General features: G+C 39.8%; 1 protein-coding gene across 3 annotated transcripts in view; it reads right to left on the reverse strand.

Annotated features, from left to right (window-relative positions):
• Window positions 1–27,117, reverse strand: part of ANK3 (ankyrin 3) — a 765,692-nt gene that overhangs the window by 628,453 nt on the left and 110,122 nt on the right. For 2 of the 3 annotated variants that reach the window (XM_088841899.1, XM_088841900.1), the window contains exon 2: window positions 12,824–12,862. The exons of the other annotated variant lie outside the window; for it this stretch is intronic. In XM_088841899.1, coding sequence (XP_088698025.1) covers window positions 12,824–12,862 — 39 coding nt within the window. The remainder of the gene's footprint in view (window positions 1–12,823; window positions 12,863–27,117) is intronic. 3 annotated transcript variants of the gene reach the window in all.

Below are 27,117 nucleotides of genomic sequence, written 5' to 3' on the forward strand. Positions count from 1 at the left end.
AGCACACCAGGCCTCCCTATCCATCACCAACTCCCTTACTTCTGTCTGCAAAGAAGTGCTTGGGAAAATAAAAATACAAATTTATCATTTGACTATAGCCAGCAGAAAATAGTGTTAGTTATTGATGGGCAGCAATACTAAAAGCTAGAAAAAGAACATAAAAAATAAAAGGTAATCATTTGGATATTCTCTAGCAGTTCAGTGATGAAGACTCCACATTTTCACTACCAAGGGCCCAGGTTCAGTCCCTGGTCAGGGATACACAAGATTCGCAGTGCAGCTAAAAAGAGAGATAAAAAGAGATCATCATTCTTATCATTCTTCAATTTCCTATTATTTCCTGATTTTAAAAAATGATGCACCTCTTATATTTTTGATGGTTGAAGAGGCACAAAAGCAAACACAAATGTAAGTTGCACTGAGGAACATTTTTCTTTGGAACACTGATAACAGTACAAAACTAAAAATAATTTAGAAGCTTCTGATTAGTCAAATTAATTGGTCTCAAGAGATGACTTAGAAAAAGTACACATCATCCTATCTTAAACATATATTTCTGTAAAAAGAAAAGTCTTCCCTTGTTGGGTGACTAAAAATATTTACTTTTTCGTGAAAAATTTGCCTCAGAGATATCGAATTAAAAGTGAAAAAAGAGTTGTCAGTTTTAATTTTGGATACTGGAGAGTATCTAAGAGCTGATTATTTTAAGGTGAAACCTTGCTGGTGTGTACTAATGAACTGTTAACCACTGTTTAGGCATATTAACATCATTTGCAGAAACTTGAGTTTACTAATAGAGCAAGCAGGTGGGAAAGAATGGTCTTCAGCAGGGAGCACAGAATTCACAGAAGAGAGAAGAGGAATCTGAGATGGAAAACAGTCAACAAATAGTGAGAAGCATTTTCTCCTATGGCTGTAAGCCTTGACCTGTCACACTACTCATTTCAGCTTCCTGCACAGTCTCAAAAGCATCACCTCCGTCATGAAAAATGTGCTGGAATCGTCAACATCTCAGTCTACTAGCGAATGTGACTCTCGACTCCCTGCACTTTGGATCCGGCAGGAAGAACACTTGCACAGAACAGATGTATGGAATACACCCAACAAGCTGTTGTATGTTGAGTTCACTTCTTATTTCATGCAGAGGTGTCGGGGAAATGAGAGAGCTTAAAACCTTTATTGGAAATGGAACAGATACAGAACTGTAAAGGAAATAGTCTTTAGGAGAGGAAAAACTTACTGAATCAGTCTTTCCTCCATATAAATATATCCATTCATTGAAGGTAAGAATTTTACAAAAGCATTACCTTCCAGGTCAAGATACAAAGAACTAATATTTTCTCAGTAGAGCTCTGTGTTAGGGCCCGTACTAGGTGTCATACACAGGTCCGGGAGGTAGGTATCACATCCGATTTATACATGGGTAATCAGAGCACCAAAAAGTAAAATAAGTGACTTGTCTGGGGGCACTCATGCAGTGAGAGATGGAACTAAAATTTGAGTCTGCATCAATCAGACTCAAGCTCACCTACCACATATACACCACACAAATCCTCCCTTTCTATTTAAAAAAATTTATCAATAAGAAGGGCTGAATACAAACCAGAATACCTAAATCAATGCAAAAGGCTCCCCATTGAATTCTGGAAACTTTCTGATAAAGAGCAACATATTTACATGGCAGAAGGTTTCAGCATATGTTCTATCTATATCATTTCCAAGTACCTATCAGCACAGTGCTCAGGAATCCTGACAAGGCTGACATCTTAATCGCTGACTCTTATCAGGAGGTGATACATGCCTCAGATTATAGCTAGATATTCAAAACACAGAGTTGAAATAAATAAGTAAAGTAAATAGGCTTCCCTGGTGGCTCAGCTGGTATAGAATCTGCCTGCAATGCGGGAGACCTGGGTTCGATCCCTGGGTTGGGAAGATCCCCTAGGAAAGGCTACCCACTCCAGTAGTCTTGCCTGAAGAATTCCATGGACTGTATAGTCCACGGGGTCACAAAGAGTCAGACACGACTGAACAACTTTCACTTCACTTTAAAAGGATCCACCAATATGGCTTTACTAGTTAGGAGTCTAGTGAATATCAAAATTTTGGTGGGAGGGAGGAGGTAGGTTAGAAGCCAGAGAGCCAAGGTGAGGATTGACAAGCAAGGCTGCATCTCCCAAACCTGAGAGCAGCTGGAGAGAACAGAGGGGGAGGAGTTAACAGAGAGAACAGGGGAGAGGTGCGGGGGAGGAGGAACCCACACCACACGGCTCCTACCATCAGCAGCTACCCACCAACTTCTCCGAGTGTGGCCAGCCAGGGCCACTACCTGAAACGTCATACACAGGAAACTGAACGATTTTCTTGGCCTCCCTATTCAAAATCTAATGTATCAGCAGAGAGCATAGCCCTGGAAAGAGTATGATGTGGGTGATCAGATCAGAGCTCTCCTAATTACCAACAGCTTCATCTTGTCATCAATAAATCAAGGGTGATTAAACCAGCCTAACAGATTTATGGCCGAATCAAGTGCTAATATCATGTAGCCCATCATGGCCACCCAATACATGTCAGTCCCTCTACTTTTCCTTTACTGAACCATTTGAAGTCATAAAGTATCAACAGATGCTTATAAATGCAAAAGACAAACTATAATCAACTACATCAGGAAGTCATTTTCTCTTTTGTGACACTAAGAATGAATATGTTGGGATATTCATCAAAGAAGGATGGACTGGGTATTTGTAGTTAGTAGATACCAACTATTACACGTAGAATGGATGGACAACAAGTTCCTACTGTGTAGCACAGGAAACTATATTCAATATCCTGGGGTAAACCGTAATGGAAAAGAATTTTTTTAAAAAAAGAACACATATGTGTCCTACTTTCTTTCTAGCCTGAGACAGAATCATTTTTGAGTTGGAATTACAGACTGAGCAGTGGATGGTATGCATTACACACTATCATGAAGAAAGGAACCCATCATTGCAGCTTGGAGTAAACAGTATTTATCACCCTGAGGCTCCTCCCCAGGTCCTCCTTTTGGATGAATTAGGAGAATAACTCTTATCAAGAGGCTCAGCGAGAATCTGGAATCATGAAGGCTCTTTAGAGCTCTAACTTACATTACTATATACATTATACAAATACAGACTGTGTATGTACACACAAACATCTCTAAACATACATACATATATTACATATAGTAATATATATATATATACTGATAACATACATAATATATTGACAGGTAGGTAGACAGATACATAGACTGACAAACATTTATCATAAAGACCAAAATGAGATTAACAGTCTCAAATCCTGTTCATCTATTTTGATCCAACTTTTAGAGTATCACAAATGGATGTGGGGGTGTATGACATGTGGGCCAGGGAAACATCCATAGAAGAAACTTTGATCATTCTGAAATTGCCTTTTAAAGCATCATTTTCTGGATCTATCACCAACTTCTTCCCTGCTGTTTCCTGACTACCCTATTAAAAATGTTAAGTCCTCATAATTTTCTGGGAATTACCATCACTCTCTAAAAACTGGTTTTGAACACCATCAGTTGAGGAAAACATGTCAATAGTGATGATATTTAACATTTAGCAAACACATAAAATGTACCATGGGCTTCCCTTGTGGCTCAGCTGGTAAAGAGTCTGCCTGAAATGTGGGTTCGATCCCTGGGTTGGGAAGATCCCCTGGAGAAGGGAAAGGGTACCCACTTCAGTAGTCCAGCCTGGAGAATTCCATGGACTATACAGTCCATGGGGTCACAAAGGGTTAGACATGACAGCGATTTTCACTAAAATGTACCAAGAACTTTGTTTAGAAGGGAAAGTTTTCATTTTATTTTCATAATAATGCTCTAAGGTATGGATCTGTTATTATTCCCCTTTCATGCTCATGCCCAGTTGCTCAGTTGTGTCTGACTCTCTGTGACGCCCACCGACTGTAGCCGTCCTCCATGGACTGTGGCTCCCTTGTCCATGGAGTTATCCCAGCAAGAACAGTGGAGTGGATTGCCATTTCTTCCTCCAGAGGATATTCCCAACCCAGGGATCAAACCTGTGTCACCTGTGTCTCCTGCACTGAGAGGCGGATTCTTTACCACCGAGTCACCTGAGAAGCCCAATTATTCCCCTTTAGAAATGAGAAAAATGAGGAATATAAGCAGTCAAATAACTTGTTCACAATTTCTAATAACTGGTCTGCCAGACTTGAACCAGTACATTATTTGGTGCTATGGAAGAAGGTGGTCTGTGATTAGGAACCAAACCACTACTCAAGCTAGGACCATACTTTTCATCATAAAGATGAGAGCTGCAGGGTAAGAATTCACCTTAGAATTCATGGTACCAATTTGACATATTAGTACTAAACCCACATATTGAATTAATATCCACATATTAATCACATTTCAGATGTGATTGTGGATTTAGATGTGATATCCAAAAAAAGGTCTGTAACAAAGGGACATCCATGAGAGTGTCCAGGTGGCTTAGAATTTACACCAATGCTTTAAAGAGATTAACTATTCAATACCTTCCCATATCATGGTCATGCTGCTGCTGCTGCTGCTAAGTCACTTCAGTCGTGTCCGACTCTGTGTGACCCCATAGACGGAAGCCCACCTGCATCCAATTTGATGTGAAGCACATCTACACTAGATTGACCTCCTTAGCTGAGAATTCAAAGCACTGAACATGACTGTATCTTTTCAACCACATTCACTATCCTTTCTTTTAATTTTCAGATCAAAAATATGACCCCAAACTATGAAATTTTCTAAAAATTAGCATATTTGAAAACAATTCTACAGTTAGCAGTTACACCATGGTTGGAAAATACAAGCTTATTTACTAAATTTTTAAATTAAACTTAGCAAGTTAAATAGAATATAAAGAGAACAGAAGGCAAAGGAACTCTAAAAAAAATATTAGCCACCAAAATAGAGTGAAAGCACTAAGAATATGAACATATAAAAAGCTCGTATGAATTGATAAGAAAATTAACACTCTAACACAATAATACCCAAAGACAAGGAGAGACAATTCAGAAAAGAAGTCAAACACTCACTAAAATGAAACAATGTTTATTAAGCATGAAGGAAAAAAAAGGATGAGGCCTCTTTGTGGAAAGATTCTTTTATAATATTGTATTTTTAGAAATGAAACTTTATCAACAGCCAAAATCTCGAATCTGGTAACCAATTCAAATCAGTAGTATCACTATCGTATGTTAAGTCCTTTTACAAGGCAAATTTGACAGCCTCCCCACTGACTTGAGCAAAGCATAATAAACCTGCAGGAAAAAAATAATATAGATTATTCTCTGCACCTCACAGGGAGAGTAAATAGACAGCATCAGAGGTCTGGGAGAAAATACTGTGATATTAGACATCATTTCTGAAATCTTTAGTAACTCTGAAGTGGGGTACTGGAAAACTGAGGGTCAAATGAAATATTGGATTTTCTCATGGTGTAGAAGGATCCTAGAGAGGACCATTTTGTGAAACCATAAAATTAATAAATTTTGGTTGACTCTGATCTGCTGTACCAGGATTCTAAACTCTTAGATTCTGAACTAGCATAAGTTACCCGTATGTGATAACTAGTTATTAACTAATGACTTGTCATTTATGAGATTATTTATAATACAGGTAAATTATAAATATTTATAACTATTCTGAATAAGATATGATTTTTTAATATTCCAAATCCCCCTTTCATTCTCTGCATCCCCTCCATCTCTCTCCCTATCACATTCTTTCTCTCTCCCTCAAACACACACACACACACACACACCCCTAACATTTTTTAAAGGACCAACAATAGCACTCTCTTTAGAACAGAAATCAAAGCAAACATTTCTTTCTCGAATGTCACAAAAAAGTGTTTTGGGACTGAAAACCAATCTTTCCTTCCTACTGACCACACACCTTCAAGAAGGGCCCACTTGAAGGAGCAAAGAGGAGAGACATGTCTGAGCCTTCAGATCAGTCCTGAATTAAGGGAAGTGACAAGCAGGAACAGCCAGAGCTCTTTCACATCTGAACCTCATGTCAATCAGTCTCTCCCTGAAAAGACCTTCAGGGCAGTTGGGTGTCTGCATGGTGGCAGCTCTGATCTGTTCTGAATGTAGGAGGAAGACATACTTTCTCACAAACACTACCAATCATACAGATATTTTTAGTCAGCCTCATTGTAACCCATACCATTAAAGTGGGCATGAGTCAATTCTGACAGTTCTTAGAATTGCGTCCTCAGAATGTATACTTCGCCTGCCACCAAGGAGCATTGTTCCTGATTACTCATACTCTTCAGTTCAAAGACAAAAGAGTTCTATCAGAGAGGCTCAAGCTTCACTTTACCCTTTCTAGTAAGTAAATCGAATGTTCTGACAGCACACCTAGCTATGATGTCAAGTCACATCTACAAACATCTAAATCAAAGGCCTGTCTAGGCAAGTCTTTGGCGGACAAGATTTAAAAAGTGACCTTGGATTCTTAAATGCTGCCATTTGATTCACATTCCACAAAAATACTCTTACCAAAGTAGTGGGTGGAGGAATTAGAAAGAGTCCAATAACAGACATAATTTAATTTCATTTTTACTGATGCTCTTTTTATCTCAAACTCAGAACTCACCCAGGCCACCCTTTCAATTTACGCACCATGAAATCATATTTCCTCCTTCTCTAATCCCAGGAAGACTTTGATATTTTAACTGGGTGAGAAGATTCAATAACAAAACAAACAAAAAAAAAATGACAAGGATCCTATGTTGCCTCCTGCTGGCTGGCTAAGTGAGCTGAACATGGAGTGCAAGAAAGGAAGGAGCTGGAGTGGGTACCAAGCAACGAGGGGCCTCTTCATCTTCAGAGTTCAGATCTCTGATTCCTGGTATGTTCTTTGAAACTCAGCTGACAGGCCAGTTAGGTTGAAAGCACCAAGATGGCTGAATTTATACTAACACCAAAGGCCAGAAGAGAAACTCGCAAGATCCCAAAAATGTAAAGCAGAAGAAATCCTTCACTTTGGGGATACAAGGCATCAACTCCGAGCCTCTTTTTGCCCCAGTCAGTTTTGAGGACTCACCTAACTGAATTTCTGATGCTGTCGGAGCCTCTAGAGAAATCTTTTCAGCCTGACATCCCCAATAGCTGCCTCAGGGCTTGGTTTATCCCATCCCTGGTACAAAGTCAGGACTTCAGTAATGACAACATTTAAACCATGTGTAAAAAGATTGCTACAGAAGATTAGCATGATCACACACTCATTCCAGAAGCTGTTTAAAGGGCTAAAGGCCAAATGAAGGAGGTCAGCCTGTGCACAAACACATAAGTATTATGTAGAACAAGAAATAAGAGTAGAGCGAGGAGAGCAAGAAAGTTTTCAATCCATTCATGGGTAGTTGTTTCATTTTCATAAAAGATTTAAGATCAACAAAAATATATCAATCCTGAAACATGACAACATACACTTCTGTTCTTTCACAGAGTATTGGTAAAATTTGTGTTTCGCTCATTCTGAAAATGGTATCAATTGTTAACAACGCTATCCATCAACAGAGGAATGGATTAAGAAAATGTAGCAGATATATTAAAAGGAATGAAAATGGGTCATTTGTAGAGACATGGATGGACCTAGTGACGGTCATACAGAGTGAAGTCACAAAAAGAAAAACAAACACCATATATTAACACACATATGTGGAATCTGAAAAAAAAATGGATATAAACAATTTTATTTACAAGCAGAAATAGAGACAGACATAGAGGACAGACATATGGATGTCAAGGCAGATGGGGAGATGGGATGAACTGAGAGATTCGGACTGACATATATACATTATTGATACTGTGTATAAAACAGATAACTGATGAGAACCTACTCTTTAGCACAGGGAACTCTACTCAATGGGAAGGAAATCCAAAAGAGAAGGGATATATGTATTTAACCTAATATACACCCTCCAGTTCACTTTGCTGTACAATAGAAACTAACACCGGAGAAGGCACTGGCACCCCTCTGCAGTACTCTTGCCTGGAAAATGCCATGGACGGAGAACCCTGGTAGGGAGCAGTCCACGCGGTCGCTAAGAGTTGGACACGACTGAGCAACTTCACTTTCACTTTTCAGTTTCATGCATTGGAGAAGGAAATGGCAACCCACTCCTGTGTGCTTGCCCAGAGAATCCCATGGACGGAGGAGCCTGGTAGGCTGCCGTCCAAGGGGTCGCACAGAATCGGACACGACTAAAGTGACTTAGCAGCAGCAGCAGAAACTAACACAACATTGTAAAGCAACTACACTTCAAAATTTTTTTTTTAAAGATGAGCCCATTTGAGAAACAGATTGACTTGGAAAAATCTTAATAGACAACATTATCATTATTATGACTAGTTCATGACACCCCAAAAATAGTATTATTCTGCCATTTCACTGAACAACAACAAAATAACATGAATTAAAGAAGATAATTCAAGTGCACTTATATATTCAGTTAGGGTTCAGCTCAATCCAGTCGCTCAGTCATGTCCAACTCTTTGCGACCCCATGAATCACAGCACAGCAGGCCTCCCTGTCCATCACCAACACCCGGAGTTCACTCAAACTCATGTCCATTGAGTCAGTGATGCCATCCAGCCATCTCATCCTCTGTCATCCCCTTCTCCTCCTGCCCCCAATCCCTCCCAGAATCAGAGTCTTTTCCAGTGAGTCAACTCGTCGCATGAGGTGGCCAAAGTATTGGAGTTTCAGCTTCAGCATCACTCCTTCCAATGAACACCCAGGACTGATCTCCTTTAGGATGGACTGATTGGATCTTCTTGCAGTCCAAGGGACTCTCAAGAGTCTTCTCCAACACCACAGCTCAAAAGCATCAATTCTTCAGCGTCAATAAGGGTAATGACATGTATTAAGCAAAATAACTAAAGGTTCTATAGATAAGAATTAGAAGTTATATTGGGTTTAGCCATATGAATAGCTGGTGTTTTGACATGCCAAAATGGCAATTTCACACAGTTAAACCTAATAAAATTTATACATATGTGTGCAGAATTCACCTTAGAATAAACACGAAGCCATGATAACCTGAATTATATTGTTTGATATTTACGGAGATCTTATTACATCACTGAGTTAAATGTTTCATCTCACAAGTCTATGAGATAGGGACTCTTACTAATATGTTTTCAAATAAGGGAAATGAAACATTCAGTACCTTGTGCAAGAGCCTAGAGCCAAGTAGAGTTGACATTCAAATACAACTCTGACTTTTGCCTCTGCTTGACAGTCGGAGAGAATGATACCTCCCAGACTAAAAACAGAAAGACTAGTGGACATTATAAGTATGTGGAAAGATCAATGGTGGAAACTTAGAAAGATGGGAAGCTGAGAAGGAAACTGCAGCTTTTACAGGCAGAACTCAGAGATAGGTGTGGGTTTGGTTCCAGACCATAACAATAAAGCAAGTCACCCCAAGTTTTTGGTTTCTCAGCACACATAAAAGCTATGTTTACACTACATTCTAGACTGTTAAATGTGTGATATCTTTATGACTAAAAAAACAATGTACATGCTTTTATTTAAAAATATTCTATCGCTAAAAATTGTTCTCCATCATCCGTGCCTTCGGTGAATCAGTAATCATTTTGCTGGCAGAGGGTCTTACCTTGATGCTGATGGCTGCTGATGGATCAGGCAAATGGTTGCTAAAGATGACAATTTCTTAAAATAAGACAACAATGAAGTTTACTGCATCAATGGCCTCTCTTGCTTTTTTTTGGACTGCATTTTGTGACATATGGGATCTTAGTTCCCCAACCAGAGATCAAACCTGTGCTTTCCCTCTACACTGGAAGCATGAAATCTTAACCACTGGACTGCCAGGGAAGTCCCTTATGGACTCTTCCTTTTATGAATGATTTCTCTGTAACAGGTAATGCTGCTTGGTTGCATTTTACCCACAGAACCCTCTCAAAATTGGAGTCAATTCTCCCAAACCCTGCCACTGCTTTACCAACTAAGTCTCTGTAATATTGTAAGTTCTTTATTGTTATTTCAACAATCTTTACAGCATCTTCACCAGGAATAGATCCTATCTCAAGAAACCACTTTCTTTGTTCACCCATAAGAAGTAACTCCTCCTCCATTCACATTTTATCACGAGATTGCAGCAATTCAGTCACATCTTCGGACTCGATTTCTAGTTCTCTTGCTGTTTCTGCTACATCTACAGTTACTATCTCCATTATAGTTGTGAATCCCTCCAAGCCATCCATCAGGGCTGGAATCAACCTACTCCAAACTCCCATTGGTCTCTTCCTATGAGTCAAGAATGTTCTGAATGGCACCTAGGATGGTGAATCCTTTATAGAAGTGTCTTCAATTTACTTTCCCCAGATCCACAAGAGGAATCACCATCTATGGCATCTATAGCCTTATAAAATATATTTTTTAAATAATGAAACTTGGAAGTTAACATATTCCTTGATTCATGGGCTGCTGAATGGATGTTGTATTAGCATGCATGAAAACATCATTAATCTCATTGTATCTTCATCAGAGCTTTTGGATGACCAAGTGCTCTGTCAATGAACAGTAGTAATTTAAAAGAAATGTTTTTTTGTTTGTTCGTTTGTTTTCTGAGAAATAGATCTCAACAGTAGGTTTAAAATATTCAGTAAACCATATTGCCAACAGATGTACTGTCATCCAGGCTTTGCTGTTTCATTTATGGAGCAGAGGTGAACTAGATTTACTATAATTTTTAAGGGCCCTATGATTTTTGGACGGAGAAGGCAATGGCAAGCCACTCCAGTACTCTTGCTTAGAAAATCCCATGGATGGAGGAGCCTGGTGGGCTGCAGTCCATGGGGTCGCTAAGGGTCGGACACGACTGAGCGACTTCACTTTCACTTTTCACTTTCACACATTGGAGAAGGAAATGGCAACCCACTCCAGTGTTCTTGCCTGGAGAATCCCAGGGACTGGGGAGCCTGGTGGGCTTTCGTCTATGGGGTCACACAGAGTCGGACACAACTGAAGTGACTTAGCAGCAGCAGCAGCATGATTTTTGGAAAGGTAAATGAGCACTGTTGTCAACTCAAGTCAAAAGCTGCATTAGACCCTAACAAGAGAGTCAGCCTGTCCTTTGAAATTTTGAAACCCAAGCATTGACTTCTCCTCTCTAGCTATGAAAGTCCTCGGTGGCATGTGCTTTCAATAAAAGGCTGTTTTGTCTACATTGAAAATCGGTTTCTCCGTGTGGCCAACTGCCTTTACTCATCTTAGCAAGCTCTTCTGGATAATCTGCTGCAGCTTCTACACAAGCACCTGTTGCTTCACTTAGTTTTTATGTTACGGTGATGACGTCTTTCCTTAAACTGTATCAACCAAGCCCTGCAAGCTTCAAACTTTTCTTCTGCAGCTTCTTCACCTCTCTCAACATTCACAGAACTGAAGCGAGTTAGGGCCTTGCTTGAGATTAGGCTTTGGCTGAAGGGAATGTAGTGGCTGGTTTCGTCTTCTATTCAGACCACTAAAACTTTCTCCAGATCTGCAATAAGGCTGTTTTGCTTTCTTATCATTTGTGTATTCACTGGAATAGCACTTTTAATTTCCTCCAAGAATTTTTCGTTTACATTCACAACTCAGCTGTTTGGAGCAAGAGGCCTTGATTTTGACTATCTCAACTTTCTACACACCTTCCTCACTGAGCCTGATCATTTCTAGTTTTTGATTTAAAGTGAGAGATGCCGACTCTTCCTCTCACTTGAACACTTAGAGGTCATTATAAACTTATTAACTAGCCTAGTTTCAGTACTGTTGTTCTCAGGGAATAGGAAGCCCCACGCAAAGGGAGAAATAGTGGGGAAGGCTGGTCAGTGGAACAGTCAACACATACCAAGTTCAGCATCTCACACAGGCAAGATTCACAGTGCACCAAAACAATGGCAACAGCAACATGAAAGATCAGTGAACACAGACCACCATAATAAAAGTAATGAAAAAGTATGAAATGAGGTAAGAATTACTGAACGGTGACACAGAGACACAAAGTGAGCAATTGCTGTTGGAAAAATGATGCCAATAGACTCGCTCAAGGCAGGCTTGCCGCAAATCTTCAATTTGTAAAAAACCAAAAAACAGAACGAAAACAAAATGCAACATCTGTGAGGCCCAGTAAAGTGAAGTGCAATAAAGTAATGTGTGCAGTACTCATTACTGAGTGGGGAGAAGGTACCCGCACAGCCCACTGAGCAGAACACCCCTCAAGGTTAGACACACATTTCAGGTTATCACGGCTAGCAAGTCTTTCACTATTAAATCTTCAAAATGGCTGTCCTCTCTCCTCATTCTAATTCCAGATCTAGGAGCAAATGACTGACCATAACTAGACGTCCATGCAGGCTTTTTAAACAGGAGAGAGAGAATATATTAATGAGTTAAGCCCAGCATTTGGCTTTCATGGCACCATAAATAGAGAAATTGATACTGTATCAGTCTCCAGGGGACATGGCTGCTCTCACATGCCATAAACTCAAACCTCAAGACTGCAGAGCTGAGGACCAGATGTGGAACACAGTGAACACCTTCCAGGTACCATCTTAGTCTGAACACAGGTTCAGGTAACCCACTAGGCAAACTATAAAAAGCTTTCAATTCATTCTCTAATTTTCAAAAAGTAATAAACTAGTTAAAAGCAGAAGCTCATAAAAAATTCATTTGAGTTCATGTTTACAATTACAACAAAGACAGCAAACCAAAAATACTGCATCTGTTGAAGTCAGTGTTCATTTTGTTTACCTTTCTAGAGCTCTGCAAATAGGAGGATCCAAAGTCACCCTAAAAACAAAGAAACCAACATTCAGCAAATATGAAAGAATTTCATGTATTTATCAGGACAGTAGTTAACAAATACTTATTAATAATGGACTTAAAAACATAGAAAGTGCTTTAAAAGGGGATACAAAGAAAAACAGAGGAAATATGATGGATTACAGGAAAGATGTCTGCAGAAAATGCTTAGATAAACTGTGCAATAAAGAAGAGCTCTGAAGTATATGCACCCAATCAATGGCATCAATAATCCAAAAAGAATTTTTAAAGTTGGGCAAAATGCACAAAAAAAGTATGACCCTGAATTTAAAATGAATATGCCCATGAGACATAACTTTGACAGTGATAGTAAGATAATGCAAAAAAAGTTCCTCTATGTGAAAACACTGGCATAGTGGAACATTTTCCCATACCATTTTCCTTCACAGCTATTATGAAAAACCCATTTTCTTTCTCAAACTTTATTACGCCAAATATTGTTTACCAAGAACCAGAATAATAAGGCATGTAAAGGCCAAAAGCCTCATTATGCAAAAGATGGCATGGCTCCTATAATATTATTACAAACTTAAAAGAGAAAACTAAGGATCCACTCTGAATACAAGAACTCCAAGATGAAGGTTACTACTGACTTTTTGCTTTTACAAAATGCTAACTTTGGGAGGCCTGGCATGATGTGATTCATGGGGTCGCGGAGAGTCGGACACGACTGAGCGACTGAACTGAACTGAACTTTATTCCATCAAGGGAAAAAAAAAAGATCTTAGCTCATTTCCTATTAGAATATGGTAATGTGTAAGATGAAAATTATTTTAACAAAACTCAAAGTTTATATACATAGAACGCAAAGAAAGGAACATTCTGCTTTGGACCTGTAGCTCTAACGACACTTGTATTGGTTAGTTCAACCCTATAAAAACTGATGTCACAAAGATTATTTAATCTGTCAGCTTTTAAAAATCCATTATCAAATCATAAAGAATCAAATCTTGAATTTTAAGTTTCTATCTGAGGTTCCATTTAAGGAAAATAAAATTAACATTCCTAAAACGTTATCCTCAGCCATATTTTTAAATTTAATCTTTATAACTTCTAAAATGTTAATAACATTTTATACTTATAAAAGCAATATTATATTCATTGTAGAAAACAGACAAAATGCAGAAAATAAAAACCAATCATGACTACACCATTTAGAAGGAAATTAACATCTTCTGTTGTTCCTCGATGCTCCCTTTCAACATACAAAGTCACACACATAGAATTTAAAAAAGATTTAGGATTATACTGCATATACAGTATGTCTTACCTTTTCCCCTTAGCAACAAATCATTTATATATATATATAAAACAGTCTTTAAAAACCATCTTGAGGACTTCCCGAGTGGTCCAGTTGTTAAGACTCTGTGCTCCCACACAGTAGGGTGCAGGTTAGATCCCTGGTCAGGAACTAAGATTCCACATGCCACTTGGCGCGTGCACACACACACACACACACACATACACACACACACACAGAGTCTTAACAGATTGCGCATTTGAATATTCATATTCATAAAATATGTTCAAGTATTTTCTGATATTATTTAAATCATCTTGTTTTTCTGTCTAGTACATCTAATATTACAACAATATCCTTGCAAAAAATCTTGACATTATATTGGCTAGTTTTCGCAAGTGAAATTCACAAAAATAGAGTTTCTGAAGAAAAGGAATAAACTTTTTCCATGGCATTTGTCTATAACTTGCTCACCAAAAAGATAAAAATCTATAGACTGCCCACCAAAAAGGACAATGAGCAGCTCAGTTCCTATTTCTAAAAATGTTCACAAATAAACCCTAACACTTTATAAAAGTTTTATTTCATAGCAGGAATAATATCTGCTTTTAATTTTAGTTATTTTTTCTTATTACTGCTTCTGAGTAATTTTTAAAATTTATAGTAGTTCTCCAGTTATTACTTTTGACTATTTTTAACTTAGGAAATTTGCAGTCTTCTTATTGATTTGTAAGAGCTCCTTAGACAACAAAGGTATTAATCATTTGTGTATCACAATTGTATACACATTTTCATTTGCCTTCCCAGCTCATTTTTTGCATTTAGGTTTGACTTATAATGGTTTTTGATGCACAGAAATTGTAATTTTATGTAACCAAATATATCAATCATTTCTTTGGTGGTTTCTTCCACGGTTTCTATGCTTAGAAAGTTCCCCACTTTCAAAGTTTCAATTTCAATGAAATAACTACTTACATTTTATTGTACTTATCCTCCAACCCTGCTATCTATCACCTTTTACCCTTGGTGCCTTTTTTTTTCAACGTGTGTAGAATTTATTGTAGGTATGGCATAAGGCAAGTACTTCTGTGATTTCTGATGACCCCCCGTCTCAGCCCTTTCCCCCAACATCAGAGTAAAAATCACTCATTCCTTCTCAGTTCACTTGTACAAGATTCACTTTGAGAGTATCTGCTTTGGGGTACAATTTGAGCTCTAAGGTTCAGGGTAAGCGTTTTTTACCCTGAATCTTATTTTTCCTTAAAAGCAAAAAGAGAAAACACTATCTATGTTACAGTTTTGTTGTAAGGATTAAGCTAGAAAATTTACAGAAAGCACTCACTTCAGTGTAACACAGCACATGTGCTGTCAAGTCAGTGGATGAACATCAGATTCAGGGCTATTTCTCTTCCTCTGATTTCTCTGTCACTTCTTGGTCTCACAGTGTAAATTTGAAATAACACATAGTATTTGATAGCAGAAGTATCTCCAACTTCTTTTTCTACATTTTCTTGCCTATCCTCACCTGCTTTTCTCTCTACATAGGCCCAACCCATGTCTCATTTCAGTTTACCTTAGGATGCTCTTTTCTTCCCATAATTCATTCTCATACTCTCTCTTTGATATGCCGTGCCGTGATACAAAGAACAAAACTTTCCAAAAAATGTTTAAAAGTAATGATGAGCACCAATATCCTTGTTTATTACCTGATTAAGATATTACAATTCTTGCTGTTGTTTAGTCACTCAGTCGTGTCCAACTCTTTGTGACTCCATGGACTGCAGCACAGGAAGCCAGGCTTCCCTGTCCTTCACTATCTCCTAGAGTTTGCTCAAACTCATATCCACTGAGTTGGTGATGCCATCCAACCATCTCATCCTCTGTTGTCCCCTTCTCATCTTGCCTTCAATCTTTCCCAGCATCAGAGTTTTTTCCAATGAGATGGCTCTTCACATCAGGTGGCCAAAGTATTGGAGCTTCTTCAGCTTCAGCATCAGTCCTTCCAATGAATATTCAGGATTGATTTTGTTTAGGATTGACTGGTTTGACCTCCTTGCTGTCCAAGAGACTCTCAGGAGTCTTCTCCAGTACAACAGTTCAAAAGCATCAACCTTTAATAAGAAAAGCACTCAGCCTTTGTTATTACAATTCTAGACACTCAGCCTTTTCAATTAAAATTATAGGGTCTCATATGATGAGTTGGATGTGGTAAATGGAATGAAAATAGGTAGTTCTTATGATACTGAAGAAGCATTCTCCTATTCTTTTGAGGCTGAATATTGTTGTTTTCATCCCACAGAGAAAACTGAATTTTAAAGGGTAACATGAGTGGCCCAAAGTCATAGTGGAGCTCGAATGTACACCCAAGTTGTCTGGTTTCAATACCTTTTCATTTTCCATTGCAACCATCCTATGACTCCATAATGCAGTCAATCTGCAACTCAGCAATGTCTTCTGTCCCAAACTTAGACATATAAATTCATTTAAACCTTATGAAACAGCCTCTTAAAAAACTAATGCAATAAATGATAGCTAATTTCTCAGCTGATATGGTACTTATAAAAAATGGAATTTTACTCAGCCATTAAAAGGAACAAAATTGGGTCATCTGTAGAGATGCTGATGGATCTAAAGACTGTTATAAATAGTGAAGTAAGTCAGAAAGAGAAAAACAAATATATTAACGCGTATATGTGGAATCTAGAAAAGTGGTACAGATGAACCCATTTGCAGAGCAGGAATAGAGACACAGATGTAGAGAACAGAGGTGGAAACACTGTGGGGGATGAATTGGCAGATTAGATTGACATTTATACACTATCATATGTAAAATAGTTAGTGGGAACCTGCTGTATAGTGCAGGGAGCTCAGCTCAGTGCTCTGTGGTGACCTACATGGGTGGGATGGTAGGGGAGGTCCAAGAGGGAGGGGATATATGTATACATATAGCTGATTCCAATCACTTCATGGCAAATAGAAGGGGAAACAATGGAAACAGTGACAGATTATTTTTTGGGGCTCCAAAATCACTGTAGATGGTGACTGCAGCCATGAAATTAAAAGACGCAAGCTCCTTGGAAGAAAAGCTACAACAAACCTAGACAGCATATTAAAGAGCAGAGACACTACTTTGCCAACAAAGGCTCACATAGTCAAAACTATGGTTTTTCTGGTAGTCATGTATGGATGTGAAAGTTGGACTATAAAGAAAGCTGAGTGCCAAATAATTGATGCTTTTGAACTGTGGTGCTGGAAAAGACTCTTGAGAGTCCCTTGGACTACAAGGAGATCCAACCAGTCCATCCTAAAGGAAATTAGTCCTGAATATTCACTGGAAGCTGAAGCTCCAATACTTTGGAGCTCCAATATTTTGGCCACCTGATGCAAAGAGCCGACTTATCTGAAAAGACCCTGATGCTGGGAAAGATTGAAGGCAGGAGGAGAAGGTGACAACAGAGGACAATATTGTTGGATGGCATCACCGACCCAATGGACATGAGTTTGAGCAAGTTCCGGGAGATGATGAAGGACAGGGAACCCTGGCATGCTGCGGTCCATGGGGTAGCAAAGAGTCAGATGCGACTGTGTGACTGAACAACAACAGCTGATTCACTTCATTGATGCTGTAAAGCAATACTGTAAACTATGTTAAAAAAAAAAAAAACATAGTTCAGAAAAAAAAAGCAGGGTTGGGAGAAGATGAAAAAAAATTGGGAAAATGTTGATACCTGTAGAATCCAGGAAATGAACACATGGGGATTATTATACTGTTACTTACACTTGTATATTTGAAAATACCTTCAAAAATTGGGCTTCCCTGGTGGCTCAGATGGTAAAGGATCTGCCTGCAATGCAGCAGACCCAGGTTCAATCCCTGGATCAGGATGATCCCCTGGAGAAAGTGAAAAGTGAAAGTGAAGTAGCTTAGTTATGTCTGACTCTTTGTGACCCCGTGGACTATAGCCTACCAGGCTCCTCCCTCCATGGGATTCTCCAGGCAAGAATACTGGAGTGGGTTGCCATTTCCTTCTCCAGGGGATCATCCCGACCCAGGGATGGAACCCGGGTCTCCCATATTGCAGGCAGACACATAAACCTCTGAGCCACCAGGGAGAGGTCCACAGCAACCCACTCCAGTATTCTTGCCTGGAGAATCTGATGAACAGAGGATCCCGTCAAGAAACATTTCATGGAGTCGCAAAGAGTCAGACACAACTAAGCAATAACACTTTCACTATCACCTTCAAAAAAGATTTGTTTCCAAAAATGTAGATCATTCATTATTATTTGCAGACATATTTCAAGACTCACTGATTTTATATTGGAAAGAGAATTTAGTAAGAGATAAAGAGCTGATCGCCGAAGAATTGATGCTTTTGAACTGTGGTGCTAGAGAAGACTCTTGAGAGTCCCTTAGACTGCAAGCAGATACAACCAGTCCATTCTAAAGGAGATCAATCCTGGGTGTTCATTGGAAGGACTGATGCTAAAGCTGAAACTGCAATACTTTGGCCACCTCATGCGATGAGTTGACTCACTGGAAAAGACTCTGATGCTAGGAGAGGTTGGGGGCGGGAGGAAAGGGGGACGACAGAGAATGAGATGGCTGGATGGCATCACCGACTTGATGGACATGAGTTTGAGTGAACTCCGGGAGTTGGTGATGGACAGGGAGGCCTGGCGTGCTGTGATTCATGGGGTCGCGGAGAGTCGGACACGACTGAGCGACTGAACTGAACTGAACAGAGACATGGCTGAGAAGCCTTCCTGACCATCAGTTCGACAGAGAACAAAGAACTTCCATAACTTTCGTCCACTGAGGGCATAAACACTGGAAGTAAAAAAGGACAGGACTTTAAAGCAAAATAGAAACTCTTGTAAAAAGAGGGTTGGGAGTTAGCAGAGGAGATGGAAATGGTGATAAAAAAGGAGAGTAGAAGAAACACACTAGAGTAGAACAGACTTTCTATTCCCTTTGTAGACCTATTATGGTTGAAAGTGCCCAATAGACTAAAAGCTAAATGTGAATAAGATTCGGCTCATATGCTTTCCTTCTCATAGCTACCAGCCAAGTTCTGATCCAAGTTCTTCCCTTCCCTCTGAGTCACTGCATTTTGGAAAGGCAAGTGATCCCAAATAAATTGGCCTGATCCCAAATAAATACATATCTTTCTGTGCTGCTCTACGATAATTTAACTAGCAATTATTGAAAAATTGCTATTGACAGGACCTAAAAACTATGGAGAGAAGAAAGTTGCAGCTTTTAAAAACTTCAAATAAATTTGATTCTTGTGCTTTCTAGAAGGTAATTATCCAGACCATACTCTTTCTCTGGGTAGCTCTGCCCCCTCCTGGGAAAGCTCTTTCATCAGCCATACTTCTTCCTTCTCCCTAACAGGAACCCTAGATGCTGCCCCTCTCACACCTGTCTGTATTCTAAAACATATTGCTCCTACCATTTGATCCCTTTTCCCCCCAGAGGAAGCCTGAGAATCTTGTTAAGACATCATCTGAATGACAAAGAGCCAAGACATGGAAGCAATCTAAACATCCACTGACAGAGAAATGGATAAAGAAGATGCGATACACACATACAATGGAATATCACTCAGTCGTAGGAAATGATGAAATAACACCAATCGCAGCCTCATGGATGGACCTAGATTATCATACTAAGTGAAGTAAGTCAGAAAGAGAAAGACAAATACCATGTCACTTAGATGTGGAATTTAAAATATAACACAAATGAACTTATCTACGAAACAGAAAAGCACTCACAGGCTTAAAGAACAGATTTGTGGTTACTGGGGGAAAGGGTGGGGAGAAAGGATAAATGGGGAATTTGGGACTGACATGCACACACTGCTATATTTAAAATAGATAACCACATGTACATGTATGCACTTCCACTTACCACATCACTCTGCTTGACTCCCCAAATTGTATGTAATTATTTTATATTGTTAGGTTAATCGTGTTCCCATTATGGCTTGCAACTGTAACTATCTTTATTTTTTGTCTGGCTAGTGATTATGAAAGCTGATAAATATATTTCACTATTGTGATTACGTAACTAGTACTCACTTAATACCATTGTATGGGCTTCCCTCATAGCTCAGTCAGTAAAGAATCTGCCTGCAGTGCAGGAGACCCAGGTTTGATTCCTGAGTCGAGAAGATCCCCTGGAGAAGGAAATGGCAATCCACTCCAGTATTCTTGCCTGGAAAATCCCACGGACAGAGGAGCTTAGCAGGCTATAGTCATGGGGTCGCAAGAGTCGGACACGGCTTAGCAACTAAACCACCACCACCATTGTATCATGATTGGTCAATAGAAAAATAATAGAATTCTATATCAACAAAATTACCATTTAATAGAAAAACCTGTAATCATATCAAAATCCTTGGAACTTTTTTAAAACTACAAAGGTTCAGGTATTGCTTTGCTTTTTTTTTTGCCAGAGCTCCAGATATATTTCTAATGAGCAGCCTTGTTTAAAAAACTTGGCTATATGAGTATCTTTTACTTTTATCTAGTTTGTTTCACTTTTTCCATTTCATATTCAGTGCTCCCATTTCTGGAGAGGGAAATGGCAACCCACTCCAATATTCTTGCTTAGAGAATCCTGTGGACAGAGAAGCCTGGTGGGCTGCTGTCCATGGGGTTGTACAGAGTCGGACATGACTGAAGCGACTTAGTATGCATGCATGCATTGGAGAAGAACATGGCAAGGCACTCCAGTATTCTTGCCTGGAGAGTCCCAGGGACAGAGGAGTCCGGTGGGCTGCCGTCTACGGGGTCGCACAGAGTCAGACACGACTGAGTGACTGAACAAGTTCTGAGTGACTGGACACGACTGAGTGACTTTCACTCACTCACTCAACCTTCTAGAACTAGTGGCTATTTAATATATGTCCAACAAAAAACACAATTAATTCTTTAAACCATATGAGGTACTAATTATTACTGTTTCCACTTTATAGATGAAGATTCTGACACTTAGACTAAATTGCCCAGTTACACAGTTTATTGGTAATGAAGGTGACATTCAAACCCAATTCTGACATCAGAGCCTTCCTCTTAGCCATTCTACTAACCTGCCCTCAATCTATTCTGTTGAAATAACACGGTTTAAATGACAGAAAAGCAATTTGGGTGAATATTTTTTCACTGCAACTGTGCAAATAAACACAATGTAACGTGTTCACTTACATCCACAAATGCACCTGCCCAATATGTTCAAGCAGAGTGTCTCCTGGAATGAAACTCTCCAAAGACCTTTCGAGGAGACAGTGGTTGAAACAGTAAAAAGAAATGCTATTTCCCTTACTCATTTAGATAATTAAAATTCTAGATTGTTTAGTTGTGAATTTGACATTTTATCTTTCCTTCGAGAAATAAGCCTGTCATAAAGTTTGGAAAACACAGATCTCCAAATACATCATTTCAAATATACTTGAGTAAATAAACTGAGATGCTGAACATTCATAATATTCTTGCATCAGAGAGCAGTGATACAATTTGTCATTGACAAACCACCATTTCAGCCCATTCAGGAGTCAGGTGATTTGTTAGAGGTTGGAGAAGCTTAATGTCAACCCACTTGTTGATAAAAGTTGTTGAGCTCAGACCAACTAATGTATTTGGAATGAACTACCATAAAATTCCAAGTGGCACAATTATTGTTCACAACTTGCGGCTAGTTAAAAAACATTTCTAATGTCACCTATTCCTTTGTTTCCAAGATGATATTCAAGCAATATAACAAAGATAAACATGGTTGCTATGAACAGGTAATAGATTTGATCCATTCATCCAGTTGACACTGTAGGGGCCACCTGTGTGAATTTCAGCACAGGTAAGAACTGTTGTTTGATCACTTGGTAAGAATAACATTGAAAGATCAAAGTCACCATAGAAAAAGGTGGGAAGGTTTACTCAGCTGAGAAGTAATCTATTACACAGTGGTGGAAAGTCCAAGATCAAGAGTGGAAAGTGAAAGTCTATCAGTCGTGTCTGACTCTTTGCAACCCCATGGACAATACCATCCATGGTATTCTCCAGGCCAGAATACTGCAGTGGGTAGTCTTTCTCTTCTCCAGGGGATTTTTCCAACCCACGGATAAAACCCAAGTCTCCTGCATTGCAGGCAGATTCTCTACCAGCTGAACCACCAGGGAAGGTTTAAAGAGTCAGACCTAAAACACAGCCTCAGTTTTCACATCTACAATTTAATGACCATTAGGCTGCTACTCAAGTGTCGGGAGGATTAAAACAAGTTAATGATTGCAGCCATGAAATTAAAAGATGCTTACTCCTTGGAAGGAAAGTTATGATCAACCTTGATAATATATTAAAAAGTAGAGACATTACTTTGCCAACAAAGGTCCGTCTAGTCAAGGCTACGGTTTTTCCCGTGGTCATGTATGGATGTGAGAGTTGGACTGTGAAGAAAGCTGATCGCCGAAGAATTGATGTTTTTGAACTGTGGTGTTGGAGAAGACTCTTGAGAGTCCCTTGTACCGCAAGGAGATCCAACCAGTCCATTCTAAGGGAGATCGATCCTGGGTGTTCATTGGAAGGACTGATGCTAAAGCTGAAACTGCAATACTTTGGCCACCTCATGCGACGAGTTGACTCACTGGAAAAGACTCTGATGCTGGGAAGGGTTGGGGGTGGGAGGAGAAGGGGACGACTGAGAATGAGATGGCTGGATGGCATCACCGACTCTGTGGACATGAATTTGAGTGAACTCCGGGAGTTGGTGATGGACAGGGAGGCCTGGCGTGCTGTGATTCATGGGGTCACGGAGAGTCGGACACGACTGAGCGACTGAACTGAACTGAACTGAATGGTGGTAGACTGTTTATTGTTGTTATTTAGATGCTAAGTCATGTCTGATTCTTTTGTGACCCCACCATGTGAGCCCACCAGGCGATGTGATTTCCCAGGCAAGAATACTGGAGTGGGTTGCCATTTCCTCCTTCAGGGGATCTTTCTGACCCAGGGATCAAATCCATGTCACCTGCATTGGCAGGCAAACTCCCTACCACTGAGCCACCAGGGCAGCCCCTAGACTGCTCTTTAGCACACAGTAGAAATGCTCAACTAACATCTGCTGATGTTATCCTTTTAGGTCTCCCATTTCACATGCGTGATAAGCAAATTAATGAGCCGGAGGTTAACTAAACCAACAGAAAATGTGTCTTAGAGTTTTAAAATCTTTTTTATGGGAGAAAATCAGGACAAGGGCTATTTCTATCTAGTTCACCACTGTATCTTCAACATGACAAAGGGCCTGATAAATATGTGTCCATTAAATACACGCCAAATCATTACATGAACAAATACATTAAAAGAGTTGTCCCTCTCAGCGTAAGGTATATGGGAATCCTGGTAGGGGGAAGAGAGAGGGTTTAACATGAGAGGGAGAAGAAGGCCTAGAACTGAGGTTAAATGAATTCTATAAGGTCATTTTTCACACTGGAACCAACAAGATTCAATCCGATCCTTGAGGGTAGATTTTCAAATCACTGATGGTGCCAAATGCTTCAGATGAACCAAGCAACACAAATGCTTGTTCCATGTGTTTATCTGCTCATGTGAATTCAGTTCTTCAAAACAAAGCTGAATCTACAGAAGAAGCTCCCTAACCACCTCAGTCTACTACAAACCCTAAGAGGATCTAGAGTGTTCTTTTGGCTTTTAAATACAACAGAGAAGCCATCATTTTAAGCAGTCTGCTCTTATGACACTGGCTGTTTGCTGGATCTTCTCCAAAAGACAAGAATGAAATTCTGCACATATTCTGTCCCTTACAGTTTCCAAGCATTTTCTTAGCCTCTACAGAGACTATAAGGAGGAATAAGGCACAACGTTTACCCTGAAGGAGCATCCTGTATAATAATGAATAAGACAAATACAAAAATAACAACAATGGAAGGCAAATGTCATGGAGAGGTACAAGGAAAGGGACCCATACAGGAATCAAATAAATCTATTTTAAGCAATTAAGGCTCTATGCAAGGAGATCCAACCAGTTCATTCTAAAGGAGAACAATCCTGGGTGTTCACTCCACCTCATGCGATGAGTTGACTCACTGGAAAAGACTCTGATGCTGGGAAAGATTGGGGGTAGGAGGAGAAGGGGACGACAGAGAATGAGATGGCTGGATGGCATCACCGACTCTGTGGACATGAGTTTGAGTGAACTCCGGGAGTTGGTGATGGACAGGGAGGCCTGGCGTGCTGTGATTCATGGGGTCACGGAGAGTCGGACACGACTGAGCGACTGAACTGAACTGAACTGAAGGCTCTATGATAGTAAGATGAGTCCACAAGGATTTTGAATGGGCAAGGGCATCAGAGTTTGAGAAGACAAGAAGAGTAAAGAACAGTTAGGAACACATAGGGTGATTAAGTACTTTGGGACAACTTTGATATTTTACTGGTTTACGGGGCCAAGAAAAGACAATATCTATAATCAGCAACACCTGTGACATCTAGAGCAGAGGGACAAAAGTACAATGAGACCTCACAGGTTGTTCAGCAGGAAAGTGGCATGACCAAGACTATTGATTAGAAAGACTGATCTGGCAAGAGCTTGCTAGAACGGATGCCGAGGGAAAGAGACAAAGCAAGTCTGTAGTAAAGGATTAACTTTGTCAGAAAAGAGGGCTAGGCTTTGCCCTGAACCTGGTGCAGTGGCCTCTACACTCTTCGAATACCTGTCTGATAAGGGTGGTGGTGCTTACCGTGGCGTTTGGAGACAAAGCACACACACTAAAGTAACAGTGTGATTTATGGGGGGTGCCTGTGTGCATGTGCTACCAGCTTGATCGCAGGAGGGACTGGAAAGTAAGCTAATAATGCCTGTGTGACCAACCAAGTCTATGTGAATGCCTCGGTGAAAACTCCAAACAGCAAGGCTTGAGTGAGTTCTTTGCGTTACAGGAGACACAAATCCTGTCTACATCACTCCACTGGGATAGGACAATGGAAGTTCTTGGAACACTTCTCGACCCTTATCTGTGTGAGGGGAAATTATATCCTTGATATAATAGAAGCATGGATTGGAAGGTCAGCTTTTTAAATGTTATCTATCAAACTCTACCTACCTCTTCTATGAAACTACACCCAGTAATACACTACTTGGTCTTATATTTTTCTCTTGGCTGCCCCATATTTATCCAGGAACAATTAATATATTCACTGATCCTTTGAAATATTGAATTACCACCCATGATTCTGTGCAGGACGTCTACTCTGCTATAGGAGGGGCTTTCTTCACATGTCCCATGAGGAAAAGTTTCCAGGGAAGGATGCTGGAGAGCTCCAATATTACATGGCCTCAAGGATACAAAAACAAGATGTGGATGGACCCAGGGACTGTCATATAACTTCTGAAGTAAGTCAGAAAAAGAAAAATATCATATCATATATTAACACATATATATGGGATCTAGAAAGATGGTACAGATGAACCTATTTGCAAGGCAGAAGTAGAGAAACAGACATAGAGAACAAACGTATGGACACAAGAGGGGAAAGGAGGGTGTGGTAGTGTTGTGGGGGGGCGGGGGTGGAATGAATTGGGAGATGGGGACTGACACACATACACTGCCATGGATATGAAACGGATAACTAATGAGAACCCACTGTACTGCACAGGAAACTCTACTCAGTGCTCTGTGGTGACCTAAATGGGAAGACAATCCAAAAAAGAGGGGATACACGTATGCATATAACTGATTCACTTTGCTGTACAGTAGAAACTAAAACAAAACTGGAAAGCAACTATATTCAAATGAAAAGTTTTTAAAAAGAATACAAAAACAACAAGACCCAATATCATATCTTCCCACAGCTTCAAAGAAAGGCTTGGCAACTGTCTTAGTTCATCAGAGCTACTCTTGACAGAATACTACAGATTGGTGGGCTTATAAACAACAGACACTTCTCTCTCATGTTTCTGGATGCTGGCAAGTCAAGTTCATGGCACCAGCAGACTCAGTATCTAGTGAGGACTCAATTCCTGGTTCATGGATGGCCATCTTTTCACTATGTCCTCACATGATAGAAGGGGCTAGAGAGCTTTCTGGGGTCTCTTATATAAGGGGCCTAATCACCTCCCAAAATTACCAAGTCCTATGCCAAAGAATGCTCAAACTACCGCACAATTGCACTCATCTCACACGCTAGTAAAGTCATGCTCAAAATTCTCCAAGCCAGGCTTCAGCAATATGTAAACCGTGAACTCCCAGATGTTCAAGCAGGTTTTAGAAAAGGCAGAGGCACCAGAGATCAAATTGCCAACATCCGCTGGATCATGGAGGAAGCAAAAGAGTTCCAGAAAAACATCTATTTCTGCCTCATTGACTATGCCAAAGCCTTTGACTGTGTCGATCACAATAAACAGTGGAACATTCTGAAAGAGATGGGAATCCCAGACTACCAGACCTGCCTCTTGAGAAACCTGTATGCAGGTCAGGAAGCAACAGTTAGAACTGGACATGGAACAACAGACTGGTTCCAAATAGGAAAAGGTGTACGTCAAGGTTGTATATTGTCACCTTGCTTATTTAACTTCTATGCAGAGTACATCATGAGGAACGCTGGGCTGGAAGAAGCACAAGCTGGAATCAAGATTGCTGGGAGAAATATCAATCACCTCAGATATGCAGATGACACTACCCTTATGGCAGAAAGTGAAGAGGAACTCAAAAGCCTCTTGATGAAAGTGAAAGAGGAGAGTGAAAAGGTTGGCTTGAAGCTCAACATTCAGAAAACAAAGATCATGGCATCTGGTCCCATCACTTCATGGGAAATAGATGGAAAAACAGTGGAAACAGTGTCAGACTTTGTTTTTTTGGGCTCCAAAATCACTGCAGATGCTGATTGCAGCCATGAAATTAAAAGACGCTTGCTCCTTGGAAGGAACGTTATGACCAATCTAGATAGTATATTCAAAAGCAGAGACATT

The sequence above is a fragment of the Moschus berezovskii genome, chromosome 12 (assembly GCF_049115385.1).
Source record: "Moschus berezovskii isolate FMDL1 chromosome 12, NW_MosBer_1.0, whole genome shotgun sequence".
NCBI lineage: Eukaryota > Metazoa > Chordata > Mammalia > Artiodactyla > Moschidae > Moschus > Moschus berezovskii.